The sequence below is a fragment of the Panicum hallii genome, chromosome 3 (genome assembly GCF_002211085.1).
Source record: "Panicum hallii strain FIL2 chromosome 3, PHallii_v3.1, whole genome shotgun sequence".
In the NCBI taxonomy this organism is placed as follows: domain Eukaryota; kingdom Viridiplantae; phylum Streptophyta; class Magnoliopsida; order Poales; family Poaceae; genus Panicum; species Panicum hallii.
The window spans coordinates 10,462,560-10,480,491 of record NC_038044.1 but is presented as its reverse complement, the minus strand read 5'-3'; the positions used below and the strand labels follow the sequence as shown (position 1 = coordinate 10,480,491).

Here is a 17,932-nt window from a genome sequence, read left to right as displayed (position 1 = left end):
TCAGATGAAAGACCATCATTCTGATTAATACTCTGTTCAGTGCTAAGAATCTGATGAGGAATATTTGGCATAGGCCAAGCTTCATGATCATTCTGATTGTTGATAGCAGCTTCCCAAGCAAGGTCCAGTTCCCCCACATTGACATTGTTATTGATGAAATTAACTACCTGCTCCCCTTCTATCGCCAGATTTTCCCCTGGAAGAGGATGTGGTATGCCATTTAAGGGAACTTCATCTTCAGGATGTTCAAGAATCAGTGCATCATGATTCCAGGCCTGATCATAATTTAAAATATATGTGGGCAGTGTCCATGATTGAGCCATACCAAACCGAGTTTCCCCAAACGTGACTACTGTGCTCCTTGGCACACTCGAGGTTGAGTTGTACAGGCATTTGACTAAGACAAAACCTTTAATGCTTGGATTATTATGCCACTTCACTAACTTTCCAAAAGTTGCTACAGCCTGCTTGATGCACATAAGATTCATATGATCTAGGGGAAAGCCTAGCATCATGATCCAGCCCAGACGATCATACGTGTACTCTCTGTAATTTTTTGCTCTGTCATGTCTAAAGAACCTGATTCTAAAGCCATCAATATTATGCAAGTTGCCGCTAAAGAGTCTGTCTCTCTGGAGAATAGAGCTAAGCTCAAAGATGCCAATCCCAAAAGGATGTCGTGAAGCGGACTTAACATTGATGCCAAGATCATCCTGAACATACTGCCTGATAGTATGAGTAAAGAAGTCGAAGTCACCTTGTTCCAGAAGGCCATCCACTTCCTCAGCAATAACAAATTCTTCATGAAGGCGGCCCTCCTCTTCAATGTCAGCTAGATGAACACGAACACGCGGTGGTCTGTCAGGTCCACCATCCACTACCACCATTCCTGGTGGATGAAAGGGGCGGGGATCAGCAGCGAAATTCGCCATTTCCTCAGAAAACACACAAGGAGTCGAAGAGTTTGAGTGTGCAGCCGAGAGCTGAGGCGTCGGTTCCTGGGATATAAATGCTTCGCGAGAACACGAAGCGTCTGTCCCTAAAGAGCTAGCTGGCTGAGCGGCGAGAGGGCTATGATCCACTTCCGCTAAGTTGGGCTTTGATTTGGGCCTCCATATTTGTTTTGTCCGTGAACGCTTTCTGTAACAGAATTTCTCAATGTGGCCCATGGTCAAACAAAATCTGCAGCGAATATCAGAGGAACAGTTTCTGACAAAGTGTCCCGGTGCTAGGCAGCGAAAACATTTAGGGGAGTTATTATCTTTTTTAGGGCCTGTTTAGATCGTTTTGCATTTTTGCAAAATTTCACTGTAGCAAAGGAATCTTGCTAATTTGAAGTACTAAATGAAGTCTATTTGCAAAACTTTTTGCATGGATGGGTTGTAAATCGCGAGACGAATCTAATGAGCCTACTTAATCCATGTTTTGCAACAGTGATGCTACAGTAACCATCCGCTAATTATTGCTTAATTATGGATTAATTAGCATCATTAGATTCGTCTCGTGATTTACAACCCATCCATGCAAAAAGTTTTGCAAATAAAATTCATTTAGTACTTCAAATTAGTAAGATTCCTTTGCTACAGTAAAATTTTGCAAAAATGCATAACGATCTAAACAGGCCCTTATTCAAACTGACCAATGGAGCTCCCAATTCATTGTGAGCCAATAAGGAGGAACGAGGGGCGCTGCTTTCCACAGCTGGCTTCGGGAAGCAAGCCAAGATATTGGAATTGGATTCAAAAATATTCAAATTCTGTGGAGCATGATTCCGCAAAGATGAATCAGAAGAACTAGCACCCTTTTTAACATGAATTCCAATAAACTGATTCTTCGGAGAATCGATGAAAATCGGGATATCAAATGAACCAAAAGCAATTCTGCTATTAGAAACCTCAGAGTAATCCGAAGAAGCTTCCAACCAATTGAAAGAATAGCTAGAATTTCGGGATAAGTTTGAGGAACTTACGTTCATAGAATACTTAGTCTGAACCTCCTTCGGGATAGATTTTCTCACCGGTGAATCTTGGATGAGCTTGGTGGCAAATCTTACTGATTTACAATGATGATAGGGAGAATTCTTTCCTTTGATCTTTTTCCGTTTCGAAGAGATGACAGTCCATTGTTCTTCTTCTTCCTTCTGCCACAGTTCTCTTTCTCTCATCCAATCAGCTCCTCCATCCCTCCAAAGATGAAAATAAACATCAAAGTTCCTTGCAATCATCCTCCGATGAGAAACAATGAAAAGCCCAACTTTCTTTGAAGCAACAGCAAAACGGAAATGACGGTCAGATTCATATTTAACGTGAAAACCAGCAGGAGCACCTCCAAGAATCGAATGAAGAGCGAGGCTCACTGATCTTTCAGTGAGTCTAAAGGTAAAACGCCTGAAAACAGCCAGAAGAAAGAAACAGCCATCCAAAGACGCGGATGGATGATGAACAGAAGAGCGAAAACGCCGAAGAACCTCCTGCCGGAACGCGCGACCAGCAGAGACATCGAAGTCCTCCAGAACCACCGAAGAACGGTCTCCCTCCATGGAGGAAGGAAGGGATACGCAGCGATGGAGAACTAGATCAGAAGATGTGGAAAGCTAGTGGACGGCGGCGGCGCAGGGATGGAAGCGGCGGAGCGGCATGGTTGAGGAACAGGGGGAGCGTGGGGAGCGAGAGCGGAGCCATCCCTGTTGCGTACAATCTTCCTACACAAACCTTCGACGAGTAACATTCTCCAACCTTGATCCAAAGAAGACCTTAGTTCTCATGAATAGTGTCGGGTGGCAGTTGTCACTCTCTTGTTTGCGATTATTTCATCCAGGCCATTTGATTAATGTAGAGCTTCATGTCATTTGACATACAATCATGAACGGTTCCAAAACTATTCCTACTCTCCCTAGTTCTCCAATTTAAGAATTGAAATCTATAAGACCCAATCTTTAATTAATATATGAAAGTTGACCCTATATCTGGCCCACGAATGTGGCCACGTCATAAAAAAAACTACACCGTGGGATCATGAATTGATGGCAGTTTGTTTCTCAGATCATCCTAGGTACAGACTACAGACTGTCTAATATTGTGACTCGAATCTTCCAGACCGGCGACTCTTTCCTGGCCAGCTGCTTAGGCAAAAGAGCTATTGCAGCTTTAACTTGCTGCTTTATATTTTTTAAAGCATTTGTCCTTATTTCTCTCTCTCTCTCTACTTAAGATCTGATTATAAACATGTCAATCTGGCCACGAATAACTACGACTGTTCATGTTCGTTTCTTTCTTCGTTCAATTTAGATGACTCATTTCCATGATATATATTTATGTAAGTGCTTAAGTTAAATGTGAATCATTGTCAACTGGATATTAATTATGATTTCAGTCTATTCACATGACGAATAAAGCTAATACATTGGAGTTTATATTCTTCATTAATAACAGTCACGAACAAATAAAACACAATAATAAAATTATTTTTTTGCACATACTTTTTCTGTTGAACTAATGAGGGTCAAATATTTATAAACAAAGGTAGTATAATATATTGGAAAATTAATTCTCATAAGTTAATTATGCAAATAATCTATCATATTCCTAGAATCTAACCCCTCTTATATATAATTTTTAACATTAAATTCTTAATAAATAAATGTTAGGGAAAAGATAATTTAGATGGAGCTGGAAAACTCTCTTTTCTGTTGCCATTATTGTCATAAATTTGAACTTAAATTTATATAGATTGAATATGATTTTTAGATTCCTGTGATTTTTAATTTATATAGAGTAGTCTATGTTCATTACCTGTTACAAAGTTTCATTTTGTGGGAGATCTACTATAGGACCCGCACGTGAAAAAAAAAATAAGCTCATCCTTGCTATTGAATAAAACTACTACTCAAATGAGTTAGTATAATGAATTGTAAAACCCTCTTTCTTACCATAAAATATATAATAAATTTGAACCTGTTTTTTTTCACATGGATATAGCAAGATTTGTAGAACATGTGTAGTTTTTCTAAAAACAATATACAAAAATATTTTAAAAAATACTGAACATATGTTATTTTATATGCATCACATGTAACATATACTTTTATATATTAGATAGAAATACGTATTGAAGGTACAATAATATTTTCAATTCACATATTTAGCACAAGTCTCAAGAGCTTGTGCAATCAGGTGCGGCAACGTCGCACCAACTTTCTAGTAAGAGGTGAAATTCTCATCGACAGTGGAAAGAGGCAGAAAAGCTCCATATGAGCTGGCAAGCAATGTACATATTGTCAACCAAAAGAACTGAAGCTCAATGGGTTTCAAAGTAGATCTCTTCCTAATCCAGTAAACAAATATTATACAGCACACTTGAGAATCTAAAGCTTACCAAAAAACCTAAGATACCAGCAATGTACATCTATATATCGGCTGTACACAGTAAACATGGCCAAACGGATTTACATTGCCGAAAGCCTAAACCTCCACTAACTACTCGAGTACCCGAAATTAGCATCCATGAATTTCTCTGCTAAGTACACTATTACGAAATGTACCAAAACTAAATCTCCACATTGCTTGTATGAGTTGATATCAATTCTTAAAAGTGCTTATTTGCATCAGCATCTGTACAGTTTGTTGACTGCTGATTCTGACAACTCGTAGACGCCGCCATCCTTGCTCGTTTTTCTGAAATCAGGCACAAATTTTAGAAATTTAGATCAACAAGTCATGACAAAAGAACGTGCTTCTTTATATTGGTGGCACACATATATTTGTCTGCTTACCTCCTGTAACAAGTAGCTTCTCAACACGTGCAACAATATGCTTCCCGTAAGTGTAATTCATGAGCTTATTCAAGTGCAACTTGATGCTTGAAAGGATCATATCTAGGTCCTTGTCATCACAAGTCTGAAGGACTCTCTGTACAACGTAGTTCCCAAACTGATCTTTCATCAATTCCTGCAAAACAAACGTGCATGACATGGTTCATGGATAAAATATCATATAGAAGAAAACATGTTTTAGGAGATTCAAACCAATCACCAAGTGTCAGATGGAAAAAGTTTAGAAATTAGAGTATCACTCGGCAGGGATTGAAAAATTGAACCAATTACGACAACTGTCAGGGAACCATTTTCAGTTTATTGCCACAAATTGGCCAGAACCGGTCGAGCGTTAAGCAGTCAATTTCACCGGTTTATTTGGTTTCCTGGTTCTACACGTGAACAATATTTTAAAAAAAAAAATCATTCTCTAAACATCATGAGCATTTTTTTTTTGTGGTGCCAGAACAAACAAGGACATACAAATTTGCTTTTTGCTCCATATTGATGGTGTTAGTGGTGAGAGGAGCCACCTGTGGCACTCATGCCTCAACAGCATCCATAACGAACTCTTCCCAATCGGGCATCTACATAGCTCTGACTACCAATTGTTGGGGATTGGTTGTTGTTGGGAACACATCAAAGAAGAGGCGCAGGGGAATTAAGGTGTTGCAAGATTGCTAGCTTTATCTGATTGGATTACATAACTTAAGTACTTGAATTGCATGCATAAGATCCAACCTTAATGGCCCAAGATTGTGAACCTAGTATCTCCTATTTTGCAGGCATGAACAATATGATGTGTTATAACACAGTGCTCTCCCAAACTAACTGAAAAACAAAAGAATCGGGCTAGTCCCTTCACTGTAATTGAAGACAAGCAAAACAATGCACAATCAACCAACTACATAGCTAACCACCTGTGCATCATCATTAAGGTGAGTTAAGGTGACTGACACCTTTTTTAACTTTTAAGAGGAAAGGCAGAAGGCCAGGTAATGTCTTACAAATAGAAGAAAAATAACATCAAATATATACCTATATGGTCAATATAAACAAAATAATGGACCAAAGGCCTAATATAAAAGACTGCCAGTCTGCCACACTGCAATATGGCCCATTAGATTGGATCAATATGTCACCTATTCACATTTCTTTTTTCCCACAACGCTGTGGCCCCTCTCCTCTCCTTCCATTGCAACCGCCACCCCTCTCCTCTCCCTACACATCTGCCACCCCTCCTTTGTCTGCACCATCGTTGCCCTCTCCGTGTGCCACTACAGCCAAAGCGTTGCCTCAGCCTCCACATGAACACCATAAGAACTGAGACAGACACCGTATTCAAAATTTCAACAGGAGCCAAACGATCAATCTCGTCGGTCATTGAACCGCAAGGGTGATGCATAAGTGACGCCTAATAACAACACACTTAGATGACAATTGGACCTAATTAACTGATAGCCTAGACATTGCTAATAATCACTTTGACAACAGTATTAATGATCGAATTCTCTTTCTAAGGGATATTGAGAGGGACTAAGCCCAAAAAAGAAGACAGACCTGAAAGATTTGGCTAGAAGAAATTATCTCTCCAATAATGACATCACGTTCTTCAGGAGTTCCATAAGTCAAACATTTCTCAATGACACTAGAAGCAAACTTCTGCTTGCTCAAGTTGACCACTTGCCCAAAGAGCTTTTGAATGATGGATGAACGCTCTTCTGGCTTGCCATGTTCCAGTACATGCTAAAAAAAGTTCAAAAGTTTCATTAAAAAATAGAGGAATAGAAGCAAGTGTGAACATACAAAAGTAACGGAAAAACCTGTGTAATGCTCTAACGTAATAAAAAATTAATAGAAGCTATTTACATTCCTTATTTTTATGTGACGACATTTCATTATCTACACAAAAGAGTTCATAGCTACATAACTTTACCATATTCCTGGGGGACTATATTATAGTTTTCTAATTTGACCAATCAAAACCAATTCTACTTGAGGTAAACAAAATATAAACATCACTGAAGAAATCTTATGCTGTCAATACAAAAAACTATATTTTGTCACATAAATTTTAACAAATCTTGTGCTCCAGATCTTAGTAACCTATGTTATAGAAGCCATGGGACATGTCAGGAAAACATATCCGTAAACTGAAGGGAGTATGGTCCCTCCCCTCTCCTATATGAGTTCAAAAGTTAGAAGCTACAACTTGTGGAACGAAAGGTTATTTTACATGCCTGGAAGGAACTCAGCCAGTTTTTCTTAAACAATTTTTTTGTCTAAAATTTAGTGTCCCATTTGTGATCTTCTAAATATAGCATCGTATAACAGAAAGGCATGTATTGGCTAACCCAGAGATACTCATATGGCATGCAGACCAAATATATCCAACAGCCAATTGTAAAGAGAAACAGAGTTTCTTCTAAAATGTTTTCTAGCTACCCTAATCCAAAATAATATATGTATACAGTACAAAAAGTCAAAAACTAATTACAAAATGACTAATTTCTTGATTTTCTTAGTGTTACAAAAAGTCAAAAACTAATTACAAAAAGTCAAAAACTAATTACAAATGTGGATCACTGTACCATAGAAACAGACAATTCCACTATTGAATCAACACAAACAAATATTATGAGTCACATACTTGAACAACATAGTTCCCGAATTTATTATCTGTCAAAGAGGAGGTGTTTTGTACAATTTTATCCATGATTGCACTTTGGGTGGATGGATCATGGCAATGCTCCAAAACTCTCTGCAGAAATCAAGTTATCAGTTGTTACAGAGAAAGGGTCTCAATTTTCATTTAGAGAAACAGAATGGTGCATTGTATACCTGAATAACTCTGCAGCCATACTGATGGGTACAAAGATCAACTATTTCTGAAAGAATAGGCTCTATAACAAATGGAATGCGATCTTCAGAAACACACTCAATGCATTTCTGGATTACATGGTTACCATTTTGATCAGCAATGCATTTCAAAACAGAATTTTTTAGCTCTTGAACAACATTGATCTTTTGGTCCATATCAAATACCTCCAAAACCTGTCCATATAAACAACAAAAGCTTTTAGTCCAGGGTAGGCTGCAGATGAAACCCACAAGAAAACAAAACAAGACAGAAAATGGAAAGGATAAAAAGTAAACAGCAACAATACAGAAAGGATTGGATTTCAGTATGAGAAAAAAATATTATAAAGAAATAGCACTGATATTTACACTAATATGGAGAAAAGATGAGCTTAGGAGAATCAACCGTGTATGGTAACTGATGCATAACTTCTACGTCCAGAACAAATATGCATTGAGATGGGAATGGTAGTGGTAGCTATGAAATAACTGCTGCATGGAACAGAAGCATTACAGATTCAAGCAGACAGTTGCATTGGTAACTTTAAATATGTACTAATTATACATTCCACCATGAACACAGCTAACGAGTAATTAATCAGCATAAGATGTTCGTATTGTGCTGATACAATAAAGTAATAAGCTAAGTGTCTCAACAAGGAGTTGGCACTATGAAAAGTGCAATCTGCAGGCTCAAAACCAAACCTCTTTATCAGGTGTCCATAAATTTATGTGCAATAATTTGCAGGCAAATAAAACTGAAGAAATAAATGTAAAAGACAAACCCAAGGGTAGCAAAACAAAATGAAGCTTAAGGCTTTCATGTGGGTAGCCATGTAGCCGTACAGAATCCAGTCAGGCGAATAACATAAGAAAAGAAATTAGAAGGGTAAAGCAGATGCATCCCGTGTAGAAAGGGAAAATCTCTTATATGCCGCTCCTTAAATCCCAAATCCATTGTATGCCACTATCAATGAATGTGGGTCTAGCACAAATAGTACACTAGAAAATTCTCCTAGAAAGAAAGTGTCGGGGTGTGCAAACACACTGACAAATTGGGGTTAGAGAAAACCCCATTGGATGGTATTGGGTTTAGACACAGGGGAGTCATGTGCTAAGTGTGAAGGGTTGGAAAGAGAAGTAGGTATTTAGACAGGCTCATGCGTACATCCTGTGAGAGTATTAGCAGGAGAAATGTTACAACGGCACACAGGCAGGAGGAAAATGATGACACTGTTCCAACATCCCTGAACAATTTCCATAAGCCAAGGGTAAAATCCAGTAATTGTGAAATCTAAAGATTTGAGCCTACAAGTATTTTTATCCCTATCTGGATGTATGGGAGATGATTAGACGTTGGCTTGCCCATTGGAAGAAGCAGTATCTGGAAATTGTGTGGTCCAGTTTAGAGAGGTGAAACACCAATCAAGCTGTTCTATAAGTGGGTTCTATAGCATGTTGCTCTGAGTAAATTTCTGTCTTCTATAGAGGAGTTTCAATCAGACCTAAATTGCTTATGATGGAGTTGATGATATCATAACATTGATCGCTGAATTGATATCCAAAATCCTTTGTGCAGTTCAATAAAAAAAGCCATCAATACTTTCACAAAATCTACTAAAAACTATTGCACAAGAAACAACAACTCCAGGTGAGATATGTATATCTAATTATCTAAATTCCACACCACTATTTAGAGAGTCCTCGGGGGGGGGGGGGGGGGGGGGGGGTCTCGTCCATAAACAATCTTGGGAAAGGAAACACATAATTGCTTGGAGTAAACATTCATGTTAAGAATAGTGAACTTTCAGGTTACGTAAAAAAAAAATATACTATTATTTTCCAAAATCAGGACTAATTTTTAGAAAGGAGCCTTGCAAGTACTGAAGAAAGAACCAACAGGATAGACTTCCCAGCATGCAGGACATGAAAGCACAGGCATGTTATCTACTATATAATAAATCTTTAACAACGAACTGACCTTCTGAACCACTCTACAACCATACATCTGGAGGCTGAGGTCCAAAATGTGACCTTTGAGTTGCTCTGACAATTGGATTAATTGGCTCTCAGTAGCAAACTCCAAAAACTGTGAATCGACATTCCAAATGTCAGTACAGCCTGAAAATATAAATCATACATCAAGGACATAAAAGACAAGCATACCTTCTGGATAACATAATTGCCAAATACATCAGTAGCTAGAGCAACTGTATTGGATAATATCTCTGGAAAGATTTTCTCCCTATCACTAGCTGATGCATGATCCAGTTTTTGTTGGATAAACCGACTTCCATATTGATCCATACTGCATTTTACACAAATGAGTAACATGAAGAAAATTTGAAACAGAAAGTATTAACGGCAAAGAGGAATAATACTTGCCTAACTTCCTTAACATGGCCAACTACATTGATCAGCTCCAATGAATCCACCCCATTTTTATCCACATTATCCAAGGGCAAATCTAGGTGTTTTAGTAATGAATTGTCATGATAGACCTGTGATCCCAGATTTAAACCAGTTGCCGTTCTCCTATGAAAAAAGCGTGATGATTGCCGACCACGGTCTGATTGAATGTCCCTTGAGTTTGGTTGAAAATGGGATCGAGATCGTTGCATTCTTAAGTAGGGGAAACGAGGGTCCTCGTGATAGATACTGCCATCTTTATAAGCGGGACCAGATACCGAGTAAAACAGACTTCTATCCTGCAGATATTGCTGGGCAAGAACATCATTAAGGAATCCTGCAGATATTGCTGGGCAAGAACATCATTAAGGAATGCCTTACGATTCCTGACAAACTCAAAGTCTGTACTGTTGTATCTATTGCTCATGGGGTTGATCATATTTGCCATATTTGCATTGCGAACAGGATTAGTATCTCTATGCAAGTTGTCTGACCCCGTAGTAGCTAGCTCTTCAGCGAAAGGTAAATGATCAACATCCTTGATACGATGGAAATTCAACCTTGAAACATTGGAACCATCTAAGGCACTGACCTGCCTTCGTAAAATACCGTCACCATACATGAGCGGAGAATGGATGTCCATGCGCCCAGACCTAGGTGTGTGTAAAAAATTACCATCCATATGACATTGATTATCATCACGAAGTTTAGTGGAGAGATCTTGCCGACGTTTGAGCATTTCATCTTGTAGCTGTTCCTCATAACTCCTTTCATCAATAACGGTATTATTTGTCAGCCTCAGCCCAGATAAACCATCTGAAAGATCAGACTCGTAAAGATACGGAGCATTAAGGTCCCTAGTGCCATAAGGATTCATCTTCTCCGAGTCTGACAAAAAGCAACTCTGTACATGTCTGCGAAATTCAACACTGTCTGTATCTGTATCAGACCAATGAGAACACACATCAAGTGTAGGGTAATTCGCCAATGGACCAACACTGTCAACTCTATTCGGCCTGAATTGCCTGTCTTCCAACTCTGTTGTGCCATTATACAGGAGGCCTGGTGGTCTCATAGATTGTGATACAGAATGACCAAAACGATCCTGAAACAAATAAAAAAACAAGAAGTTATTCGAAACACGGATATATGATGAGATTATGAGCAAACTGCAGTCAGAAAAAAAAAAGATTCAAAGCTTATTTTCCCCAATGGTTGCAATAAAACAACACGTAAAAAAGTTACTAAATCACAGACGAGGTAAGAGGTGCTATAAACATATTTTGAGAAGAAAATTGAAACTTGAACATGATTTGAAGGAAATTATTAAAGCATATGCAACTCCATCCAAACAAAAGGTCTTAAAAAGGATGCAGGCCAAGAAACAGTACGTTCTTAGCGTGGCCATTGCATACAGAAAATGCAATTCAAAAGTGAAGTCACGAAAGCTACGATTCCGCAAAAATAAAAATAAAAAAGTTACGGTAGCTACGAACCTGAGCTTCATATAACAAGTAAACATCTAAACAAAGAAAGGAAATAAGAACGCAAGAACTGAGAGCCTCATATAACAAGTAAACATCCATACAAAGAATGGAACGAGGAACGCAAGAACTGAGAGTCTGAATCTCAACTGAAGCCGTAAAACAAAGGGACAGAATATAAACAAAGTTCATATCTCTTCCAAATTTAGGGCACATTGGAAACCTCTTAGCGCCGGTCATTGCATACAGAAAATGCAATTCCTAAGTGAAGTCACCAAAGATAGAGTTTCGCAAAAATAAAAGAAAAGGTTACGGAAGCTACGACCTAGAACTTCATATAACAAGTAAACATCCAAACAAAGAATGGAAAGAGGAACGCAAGAACCGAGAGCTCTAATCTCAACTGAAGCCGTAAAAGTAGAAACAGTAAATAAACAAAGTTCATATCTCTTCCAAATTTACGGCACATTGAAACCTAAAGAAGAACGATATGAACCTATCCTACCAGAATATAAAAAAAAAAGTAAAAGTGCAGAATGATCCGCTCGACAACCCACATCTCGTCCGCAATCTCCCTCCGCACCACCAACAACACGGCGATAATGTGAAACAACGGAAAGAAACAAACATCACCTCGAGCAGAGACCCAACGGGAAACCCAATCCAATCTACAATGCAAAGAACCCGAGTGGGAAAAAAAAAACATCAATGAGAGCAGTCCGCAGACTGACCTGCGGGACGCCGCCGCGGCGCCTGCTGACCTCGTCGAGCCGAGCGCCTAGCCCGTCCACCCCGGAGAAGAACGACCCCGCAGCGGGCCCGCCGAACACCGCGTCCGCTGCGAGCGCCGCCGCCGCGTTACCGCCCTCCATGGTCGGCGGCGCGCTGCCGCTGCGCAGCGGGTCCCACCCCCGCCGCGCGTCGTCGCCGTCGCCGCCGCCGCTGCCCTCCCCGCCGCCCTCGCCGAACGGAGCCATCCCCGAGCCGCGCGCGGAAAAATTGGGTGGTTCGGTTTTGAACGCGCCGAAAATGGGAGGGAGGGTGGCGTGGCGGCGGCCTTTTCTTAGGGTTTAGTAGAGGTTTTGGGTTTGAAGCGCGCGCTGGTTTGGGATTTTTGACCTCGGTTTGGCAGAGAATGATAAAAGGAAAGGTTTCAATTTTGGAAATGTACTATCTTGTTCATGTACTACCTCTTTTCATGTACGTATCTATCAATAATTTGAAGCGCAAATCATTATAGAATATTTTGTTTTGCCTAATTGTGGATTTATATATTTAATAGATAAAATTTTAATTTTATCCACATGATTATTTTGAATCCAATACGACGAAAGAATTTCTTTGCATCAGACAATTTTACATGTTTTTCGTAATATCAATTAGTTATTTTACTTACCCTGCCATTCGCCCCTGCCATTACCGTCACTGATGGGTGGGCCCTGGGCCAATAGTCAGTGGCTGGAGGTAATGGCAGGGGATCCCGACTACTGAAAAACCCAGACTCTCATCTATCTCCGCTGGCAAGTTTGCAACACGTCAAAAATCCTCTTTTGTGCATTGCTAGTCACGCTAGTGTCTCCCATCCACGATCATATAGGACCTGTTTGCATACCTTTAGATAATGGTTACATAATGAAAATTTACTAAAGTTTAGCTGAATGCATCTAAACACCTATAGATAATAGAAGAGATACTTGTGTATTATCTATTAACTTTTATTAGCTAGTTGGAACTAGATAATAGAAGATAAACTTTAGTAGCTAAACTTTAGTGGATCCAAACATGGCCATAGATGGTTGTCCATGCTGAAGGAGTTCAGTCTACCGTTGGTACTACTGATGCTTGCGGACATGATCGAGGTTGGCTTTGCACGTAGCATGGGGTACATGTAGATCGCACAGCCTAAGAATGTGGAACACCACTTTAAGAAAATCAGCAAGTATGTGAGCCACGACGATGAGGCTATGTTTGGTTGAACTTAATAACATGCTTCTGCGTTAGAAAAATAGAAGTCGAACCAAATACCTTCAAAGCATAACATCTTTTCTAACACATCACCTTTTGTAGTGTACAACTTCTACGGACTTAGTCTTTCCCAAAAATTATCCACATTGCCATCGGTAAAGGGTTACCATTTTGATTCTTTTCTCTCTCTCCCTATTTTTTCCTTTGTTCTCTTCTCAACTATGGTGTCCCTTCTAAACTCCTCCACTAACAGAGCTAGCGTTCGCAACCCATGCCGCAAGCATTGACCCAGGTGGCCAGCGTCGACTCAAACGATCATGTAGGTACATCTCCTCCCCACCTGTACCGTTGCTAGAGGAGCTAAGGTCGTCACTGTCACTGGAGGAGCCAAGGATGCCATAGCAAAATCTTTTGATTCCTGGGCTTGACATCGCCCGACAACCACCTCCCCATGCTGGTCCCATCCAACGTTGAGGTTGTTGACTGTCGCCCGAAGAGCATGGAACATCACCTTTCCCCTGCACTGACCGTCGACCTGCTCCCATAGCTAAATCTTGCGTTTGGTGCCACCATCTCTGTCCTGCACCCCACGTTGGCACCCGACCAGTGCCCCATGTCACCCCTCTCCCACGCTGGCCCTCCCATGGTACATGCTCTCTATATGTTGGGAATAGGCCTAATGGTTGTTTTACTAGAACTAGAGAAGTCATAACTGAGGATTAGAACTAGGGAGATTGCCAATTGATGTGAAGTTCCGAAAGCATGGACCGGGGCACATTGATGACTTACATCTATTGTTTGATAAGGTGCATGTCACCGGTGGTTCTGCATCCTATCCAAGAGATCATTCCTCTAATGAATTGAGTGATGATGATGTTATGGAAATTGCAGCCAGTGAGAAACCAAAAGTAGTAGCAACGACAAAGAAGCGCAAACACTTGCCAAGTATGGCGAAAGATAAGGAGGATAGGAGCCCATTTTTTTGGATGTACATGAACACATGCATGAATATTGAAAGTGTTGCTGAAAAAATGACCTCAAATGTTGAAGCATCTTCAACTCCTCCACAAGCCAACCTTGTTCCAACCATTGCACATGCCATGAAGATGGTGAAGGAATGTGACATTGAAGAAAAAGCTGCTTTGATGAACATAGCCACCTCATTGATCCTGAAGTCTAAATTTAGGGGGACACTTTTTGCGCTTGAAATAAATGAAGGAAGGTTTGATTTGATTGAGCGAGCACGAGATGAAGAAGGCTACATAGATCATTTTCCCCTTGTTTTGTATGTTGCAATCACTTTTTCCCTTGTATGCATGAATTAACTTTCACTTGTATGGTTCAAATAATTTGCCTTGCATGCTTGAAAAAATTTCTCGAGTATGCTTGACACAATTTCGTTGTATGCTTAAAACAATTTTCTCTTGTATGGTTGAAATACTTTTTTCTTGTGTGGTTGAACAATTTACTTTTGCTATGTAGATGGATGCAAGCATGAAAGAATTGGTACAAAAGGGACAACATTCACTTCTTTTATTAAATGAATCATCTCAACATGTTGTCCTATTTGAAATCTAGGTGCTCTCTACAATGAGTCTCGGCTCAGACTCTTGTCACTATTGGGCAATTAAGTACTTCAAGCATCCAAGATATTTTACAATATGTTTCGGATGAGTCAAGAACTTTTTATGGCACTTCATGCAATATTGGTGTCTTCGTATGATTTCCTCTAGAAATGTTACATCCATTGAATCAATGGTAATATTTTTATGGATTACTAGAGCACCTCAATCATTTTTCCAAGCTGAAAATCATTTCATACAGACATGGACAATTCACATGAAGTTTATAGAAGTTTTGAAGTGTTTGCTTAAGTTAGGAAAAAGGAACATCAAACCGAGGGATCCACCTTGTAGCGATGAACATGAAAAGTTGAAATAGGATCATATCTGGCCTCATTTCAAAATAGCTATTGGTACGATATATGAATCACACGTTGAGGTTGTTGTGCCAGCTGATGAGTGATTAACTACAAGTGTTGTCATGGATATTGCAAGCTCAATTCAAGGTATTACCGTAATCTATAGTTTTGGTGATTTGATGACAACACAACATTTGGACTAATAATGTTTGTGAGATGAGGTTTGTATGGATTTAGATCATACTCAATGTGTAAAGCTCATCATAAGCTTTCCATGAAGTCCAAGTTAGTAGAAATCGATGTTGGGATGAAAAGATATGGCCAAAGAAGTATAAAACTGTCGAAGTCTATACGCCGGGTATTCCAACGAGTTTGGATTTGAACTCGCCGGAGTAATTTCAGAAGTCCCGGTCTTCATAAGAATCAACTCAAGTGCACCGAATATTTTGGCGTATGGATGTCTTCAACGCTGGAATAATTCAACAGAAAGGTATCATCCGAAGTGCCCTCAGAAGGATGAATGCACACCGGATATTTCGGCATTGACATCACAATACGCCGAAGTAATTCAACAAAAATATGTTCTGAAGACCAAAACCAAGCGTACACGCCGGATTATCAGTTGATGTTCAAACTGAATGGTAGAGTAATCCCAACGACTAGTTTTGAAAAAGGGTGTGCACATGCGTCGGATGTTCTGGTGTTTTGAAGAAGATTCCATTGCTAAATCAATTTCAACTCTCTGTGTATCTTGTAGAGTTTTTCATAAGCTTTTCAACAAGTTCAAGACCATCAAAATCCACCATCAAAATCTGAGCTCTGAGTGAAGAGTTATGCGCAAAACATGAAGACGCCAACTCATAAGAAAATTACTCCGACGGGTACATTTAAGAAAGCGCCGAAAGTTCCTAAAAGTTCACCTAGAGGGGGTGAATAGGCGTTCCTGAAGTTTATCTTAAACATGCAGCGGATTAACACAGTCAAAACTGGAACTTCCGGTTGATAAACCGGAAATTCTGGTTTGGACTAAGATTCAAACTGAACACTAACAACAACCCTCTAAACAACAGAACAAATCGGAACTTCTGGTAAGTTTACCAGACTTCCGATTTGTTCTCAATCTAGACTAGCAAAGAAAACAAGAAACTAAAATCGGAACTTCTGATATAAAAATCGGAACTTCTGATTTCTGTGCACAGACTGACAAGGTAACACTTGGCGCAAACAACTAGTGATCAAATAAGGTATGGATTTGTAGATATGAAAAGCAGTAGATATGTCACAAAGACTAATGTATGCACTACTTGAGATAAAGAGAAAACACTAGCTAGGTCTAAACATGTATGTGTAAAAGGAATGAAACTACTAGCGCTTGCAAGGCATATAAACTAGTGAAAGATAAACAAGCACAAAGCACGCAAGGATTTGTTTACCAAAATTTGGCCAACTTCTCACAAAGTTGCCTACGTCAACGTTGAGGGGCTAGGTTTTTCACAACCTTTGCCCCTTTTCCTCACTTCCACTATCACGCTTCTTTCCTTGCGGAGGCGAAGCCGGACCTTCGCAGACTTTCCCATGTCTCACCACAACAAGACGTCTAGGAGACCAAGTCTCCAAGAGTAACAATCCCTTAATCGCTTGCTAATCACTTCTCTCAAACCCAAACCATTTGGATGTTCACTAATCTCACAAACCTCACAAAGAGGGGTTGGGGAGAGCTCTAGGTCACTTTGACTTAGTGTTTTTCATGTATACAACTAGCAGCAGCCTAAGGTGGAGAAGGGTGGTCTTTTATACTCTTCCTTTAGAAACTAGCCGTTGGGGTCTGTCAGAACCAAAACCGAAACTTCCGGTTTGGAAACCGGAACCTCCAGTTTTCCAAAAACTAGCCGTTGGACAACCAACGGTAACTATTTCAAACTTACCCTAAATCGGAACTTCCAGATTTCCCAAACATAGAAGCTTAGCCAAAAACCTAGAGACCCTCTCTCTAATTCGAGAGTTTGGCTTGATCACTTTTTTACTTCTTGGCTTATCATGAAACATCCCTCTAGATAGTACGACATTTCTATACTCAAGAACATAAGATTACACATAGGTTCATTTCTTGAGCTTTCATTTGTAACATAATACCATATGACTTTCAATGTTGCTTCATGAGGGTTCTTCATGATCAACTAATAAAGCTTGGCATTCTTCCCTAGGGATGATGACTTAGAATTTCAACAATCCACTCAACTTGATCTTCATATGTTCCCAAGGCACCTTCCAATCATCAACCAATAATCGATACTTAGCCCACATGACTTTTTGTGACATTGATCGGTCCATGAGACAACACTTGTCTTGCCCTTCTCCATTGCGTAGGTACCTCGGCGCCAAGACACTTCTTGCCCTTCTCCCTTTGCACATAGTCCGTCGCGGCTAAGGCATGCTTGTTCTTCACCATCTAGTCACCTTTAGTCATTGATTGCTTTGCATCAT

At 39.8% G+C, this 17,932-nt stretch overlaps 1 protein-coding gene across 1 annotated transcript; it reads right to left on the bottom strand.

Annotated features, from left to right (window-relative positions):
* Positions 1-4,584: 4,584 nt before the first annotated feature.
* On the bottom strand, positions 4,585-12,539 carry LOC112885167 (pumilio homolog 4-like). Its single transcript, XM_025950827.1, has 10 exons — positions 12,294-12,539; positions 10,460-11,183; positions 10,055-10,415; positions 9,836-9,977; positions 9,651-9,758; positions 7,652-7,864; positions 7,461-7,571; positions 6,371-6,556; positions 4,772-4,946; positions 4,585-4,673 (listed from the first exon to the last, which is right to left on the bottom strand). The coding sequence occupies exons 1-10, from the start codon at positions 12,537-12,539 to the stop codon at positions 4,585-4,587; spliced, it is 2,355 nt and encodes a 784-aa protein (XP_025806612.1).
* Between the last annotated feature and the right edge of the window lie 5,393 nt (positions 12,540-17,932).

What these genes read in the sequence shown, in the direction of transcription:
- LOC112885167 (XM_025950827.1), bottom strand. Translation starts at nt 12,539, where the DNA reads ATGGCTCCGTTCGGCGAGGGCGGCGGGGAGGGCAGCGGCGGCGGCGAC. An exon ending in GTTGTAGAGTGGTTCAGAAG is followed by an intron (nt 7,865 to 9,650) that starts GTCAGTTCGTTG and finishes TTATATGGACAG; the next exon opens with GTTTTGGAGGTATTTGATAT. An exon ending in TCGGGAACTATGTTGTTCAA is followed by an intron (nt 6,557 to 7,460) that starts GTATGTGACTCA and finishes AACTTTTTTTAG; the next exon opens with CATGTACTGGAACATGGCAA.